This window comes from Stylophora pistillata, unplaced genomic scaffold (genome assembly GCF_964205215.1).
Source record: "Stylophora pistillata unplaced genomic scaffold, jaStyPist1.2 SCAFFOLD_5005, whole genome shotgun sequence".
Taxonomy (NCBI): Eukaryota; Metazoa; Cnidaria; class Anthozoa; order Scleractinia; family Pocilloporidae; genus Stylophora; species Stylophora pistillata.
The window spans coordinates 4,663-10,181 of NW_028290821.1; the positions used below are offsets into that span (position 1 = coordinate 4,663).

The following is a 5,519-nucleotide window of genomic DNA, read 5'->3' on the forward strand; positions in this document are numbered from 1 at the left end:
ACTGGAAGAAAATAGGGAACGTCTTTGCCTCGAACAGTTCAAGAAAATTAAAAACTCACAGTTGTCATCATTAATTCCACAGAAAAGACTAGACGCACACGGCCGCCAGCTGCGCTCCAACAATAACTTGACTCTTCTTAAATGCAGGACAAAACGATTTCAAATAAGTTTCTTTTCCCGCAATAACGTCAAAGCTTAATGAATTATCGCAATAGACTTCTATCACATTTGTAATAATTTGTTAATAGAATCTTGTGAGCCGGTAACCCAGTCCCCGGGCAAAATTTTTTATTAATATAGTCTCATTTAATTTGTAAATATTTTTTGTAATTTCTTGCAAATATGAAGTATTTCATTATAGTGCCGAATTCATATCTAATAAACCATTACCATTACCATTACCAGTATTGATAACAGGAATAGCCAAGGTGACTCTGAAATGTGTGAACCGTGAAGATTTCTCCTGATGTAATTCGGTGATTAGTAATTGGCCGGGGTCGCCGAGCTCCTTCTTGTCAAACAGGCACGTAAACATGGTGGAAGGTCATACAGGGTTGTATTAAGAGGCTCTAATGTTTCTATGGTAACAAATGGTTACTTTCTGCATAGTGGTACCTTATCCAGGAGAAATCGCTCAGCAAGATTCCGCCTCCCTAGAAATTCCTCAACTCGATAATATCTAAGGCTGACCAAGGGCTCGACCTAAGCAGGAAGTATAAGTCCCACCTCTTGTTCTGTTTATACTATACAGTTTTCTTTATTGGTAACATAACTTCCACAAAAAACATGATTTAAAGCGGGGTAGCCCTGAAATTCGCTCGAAAATTCAGTTCCTGTTCTTCTTGATATTTTTGCTACTTATGGTTTTTAACTTGTCTATGAAGAACGAAATTTTCACTAATTGGCATTTTTTAAATCTATGAGGGAGTTTGAAATTCCCACTCTTGTTGTAACGGCGACATCATTTTTTGGGTTATCAGTTTACAGCGTTTTATTCTGGCATTTAGCATGGTCAGACGCCAAACAGGGAAGGATTGAACCAGGCACACTTTATGTAGTGTTATTTAAGGTATATTAGGGACAAAATCATTATGGGATAGACTTTCCTATTGCTTCTACTCTGCCGCAGTAGTCACAGAGCTTCTAAACGTAGTTAAACGGCGTAAATATTGTTGTTGGAGAGAAAACTAGATCTGTTTGCAGGACGAAAAGGAAGGGAAAGCTAGGGCCCTACCTTGAAAGTTTCAATGGGGGTAATCGTTGTCCGTAAAACAGCAAAAAAACTTTGCCGATAGACGTTAAAGCCATCAGCCCATTGAAAGCCTCTACCTTGTGTTTTATAGGATTGATAAAGGTCATTAACTTTCACAAAATATGACTTGAAAATTACTCCTTCTTTAAGAATCTAATAGAATTAGAAATTCTTTCCAACTCAGACTTTAAATCTCTCAAAGGATACTGAAATTTTGCAAACGGAGCTTTTGTATAGCTCATACTGTTTATCTTCGCATCAAGAGAATTAAGTTTCCTTGTGTATTGCGGATCTCCTAATAACTGATCTCTGGTCGCAACTTGCATAAGAAGAGATACGATTTCTTCAAATTCTTCTGAAGCTCTTGAGGCAAATTGTTCGATGTTTCCTAATTGTAACATTGCCTGGGATTTTTTGGAACGCAGTAACGTAATTTCGTTTTCCATCCGTTGCATAATCCCATCGACTAATTTCCGGTAATTTGGCGAGCTTATTTCATCCACGGTTTTATCGCACTCCTTCAGCTCCCAGCAGTTGAGTTCTCGTGCCTTGATGATGCACTCCTCTTGTAACCTCTCCAGGTTGTATGACTGTGCAGTAACTAAAAGATCTAAGCACTGGTATGAGATATATCCTTGAGAACTTAACTTATCCATCAGGAACTCTTCGCATTTCTCGGTGAGCTTCTTCATCATATATTCCCTTGCAAGATTCAACAGGAACGAGCAGTTCTTGTCATCGATCTCTTTGGCAGAAGTTGGGTAAATAACCAACAGCATCTCTGTTATCTCGCTCACATTCTTCTCTGGAAGTGGCACTTCCGCAGCTGTTTTCTCGCTGAACTCCGAAGTAAACATTCGCGAAAAAACTGGCGACCACATCGCCAAGATACTTCGGTGAACATGAAATCTTTCCTCTTCCACCTTCAAAACTACATCACTGAAATGCCATGGTTGAGAAAAGTCAAGCTGATCGTTTGTTAATTCTCCTTCCATGTCTTTTTCCAGATCGGATTGCATCATTTGTTGCGGGAAATATACGTCTGCCGTTTACAGCTGTGATGTGTATGACGTATGGATATGACGTGATGAATCATGGGATTCATGATTGAGTTCAACCACCGAACCAGGATGTTGTGTCTCAATAAGGCTCAGTACATAACAAGCTGCTTTCGTGGGTGTTTTTATAGTAATGAGTTTCCGTGTCGGGCGATTATCGGAAATTGTCGGCTATTCCAATATGGCGGACTGTTCCAATAACACCATTTGCGATTTAACAACACTCAAGCGACGTGATTGAACCAAATTTCAACATTATTACATACTTTACATGTAAATAATACATTGTAGAGGTTAAATCAAGGAAATTTCGCTAAAAAACTTGTACGGCTATTCCCTTCATCCTCGTCGATCTCAAGTGTCTTGTTCAGTCGATTCAGCAGAGAGTGTTAGCTTGACAGACTTAACACTGTAGTCGCAAGGATCTACGCTTGCCACGGTAAACAAAACTTGTGAATACTACCACCGCTATAAAGCCCTTTTCACCGTGCTACTGGTTAGAAAAATGAAATTTCTATGGTCTTGTACCTCTAGCCGGTAACCCGAGATCCTACCGGCTAGAGGTACAAGACAATAGAAATTTCATCTTTCTAACCAGTAGCAAGGTGAAAAGGGCTTTACAGTGGTGATACTATTCATAAGTTTTGTTTACCGTTGCAAGCGTAGGTCCTTGAAGGGGTACGTCACGACTCGCACACGCGCAGCGGTAAGAATATGAAACAGGGACCTTCGAGGGGCCGCGGGAGCATGGTATGGAGTTTTGTTTGGTTCGGTTTGTTTCAGATTTGTTTTTTGCCTTGTTTTTTGTTTTGTTTGGTTTACTTGTTCGTTAGTTTGTTTTTTTCGTTTGTATGTTTTATTAACCAGCACGGTTTATGGTTATCGTAATTTGTGGTTATCTTTTAAGATAGCCATAACCTGTGCACCAAAGCATCGATATTAAGGCATTGCAAAAGTATGCAACTGAAAATGAAAAGAAGTACGAGGTCACTGAGTTTCCAGGGTCGAGAAAAGTCGATCAGATCATGAGGCAATCTTGACTGCCATATATCCAGCCATTCTTACCTATTTGGAGACACCTTACACCGGAGACGTGTACGGCTCTTCAAACAGAGGGTGCTAATGCAGGTCGGTATTTAGTTGTGGGAACAGATTCTCAATGCTTCCAAATTTTCTCGGAAATAACGGGAAAATAACTTTGTGAAACGAAGTACTGTGACATAACATTTCAAAGCGTTCCACTACCTCAATAGTGTGACTGAAGTTTTCTAACAATACAATTTTTTCACGATAAGCGATAAGGTACAAAAAAAGACGTAACTAAAAAGAAAACTTGACACATTTTTTTTTATTCTTCGTGCATGGCAGAGGAAGTCTCTCAGAGTTGAGGAACGGAGGGGTCCTTTTACGAAAGAGACCTCCTCTTGATCAATTAGCTTGCCATCCTCTAAGTACTGGAAAGGCACCCCTCCCTCCCACGAAAAAAATCCTGTTTATCCCACCCAAAGCTGTCTGGGTAGACAATGGATCCCAAGGTAAATGCTTTGCATAATTACATGTTTGGACGAACAACGTGTGAAAGGATCTTAATTACAAGAATGAAAAGAAAAAGATTATTTTTGTAAGTCGTTTTGGAGAAATAACCCAGACTGTTGGGTATAATATAATTTCTATTCACTTATATCGGGAACGATATTCAATTTTGGGAACTGAAATAAAAGTAAACTTCTGATTACGCGCTTTAGAAAAGTAAAAAAACTTTATTCTAATGAAACCGTCGCAAATTTTCTATGCAAGGATTTCAAAGTCATCATGATATAGTAATGATGATAATCTATTGATCAGATCAGACTGAATTTTGAAGTTAGTAACGTTAACTTTAAAATCAAGTAAGAGAAATTGAAATAGATCATAGAATAAAAAACTCGCGTTCACCTTCGGTAGTTCGACCTTATGATTTAGACTTCTGGCTTTGGATTTAGTTTTGTCTGCTATGCTAATAACTTGATATTGCGGCCGACTCGGGGACAAAAACTGACAACAAAGGCCGATTTATGGTAAAAATTAGTTTTACACGCACAACTCGTCTGACTTTTCGATATTTACCGCGACGACAATTAATTACAAATTTGTACGGTGCCGAACACAGGTAAAATATATTAAAACATTAGCTTACCTTTGAGACGATGTCGCATGTACTTGCATGTAGGCTGGCTATGTTCACGTTTAAGATATCGCCCCTTTTTCCTTTGATAACCTTGTGCCTTATGCTAATGATTCATCTAATCCTCATGTGGAACAAAAGGCGTTATTAAGAACAGGTTTTGGTCAAATTCATTTTACATTAAGGACAAGTGTACGTGAGCTGAATATAGACGATTTTCAGGCCAGATCATATTGCTTATCTGTAAGACGCTTTTAAGAAATATCGATTATGATGATAAAGACATTTACATGTAAAATGAAACGATGATTGGTGTATTAATCCGTGATCAGAGAACTATTAGTTACTTCTGAAAAAAATTGGATTTATTTTTTACTTAAAAAAGCTCGGAAAAGTTTCCATATCACAATCTGAAGTGTCCGATGCGTAATTAATACAAGCTTATGTAGATTTAAAAAACTTACGATCCAGTTTAAGATGTTTGAAGATGGCTTGATAGTATTTAACAGATATGTCAATATCTGTCTTTTCGATATAGAGTTACTGTTTCACAAACTTTCTAAGCAGTGCATTATGCGAAAATTGTTTGATGTCTCATTGCAGAGGAAACAATTCAGTATTGACTTCGATTTTCCACTTTGTCAGGAGATAATCCGTCGAGCTTGATGCCTTGCTGTTAATAAAAACCAAAAACGCAAAAAACGAAACATAAAAAGATTGGGGCACTCCTATGCTTGTATATTATACCATAGTTAATCGAGGGGACCTCGATTAACTATGATTATACAGAATTACGGCGATTTTGAGGGATCTTCGGTGGCATTTCGTCAGTTCATTTGTCGAAATGATGCGCGTTTCTTCTATAACCATATTACACGTCAGCAAAATTTCATGTTTTTCCTTCCATGTTTAAACGTTAAGGGTATATTTAATCTCTATTGACTTGAAGATGACTGTTATCATCCAAATTTAACAGGAAAAAAGCCGGACACGAACAGGTGTTAAGGTCGTTCCGGATGGAGTTGCGCCCATCTTTTGTTGATAT

The 5,519-nt window shown here is 38.2% G+C and overlaps 1 protein-coding gene across 1 annotated transcript; it reads right to left on the reverse strand.

Moving 5' to 3' along the window:
• Positions 1-729: 729 nt before the first annotated feature.
• On the reverse strand, positions 730-2,330 carry LOC111345801 (BTB and MATH domain-containing protein 36). Its single transcript, XM_022953083.2, has one exon. It carries the CDS (start codon positions 2,272-2,274, stop codon positions 1,387-1,389), a length of 888 nt encoding a protein of 295 aa, XP_022808818.1. The 5' UTR covers positions 2,275-2,330; the 3' UTR covers positions 730-1,386.
• Between the last annotated feature and the right edge of the window lie 3,189 nt (positions 2,331-5,519).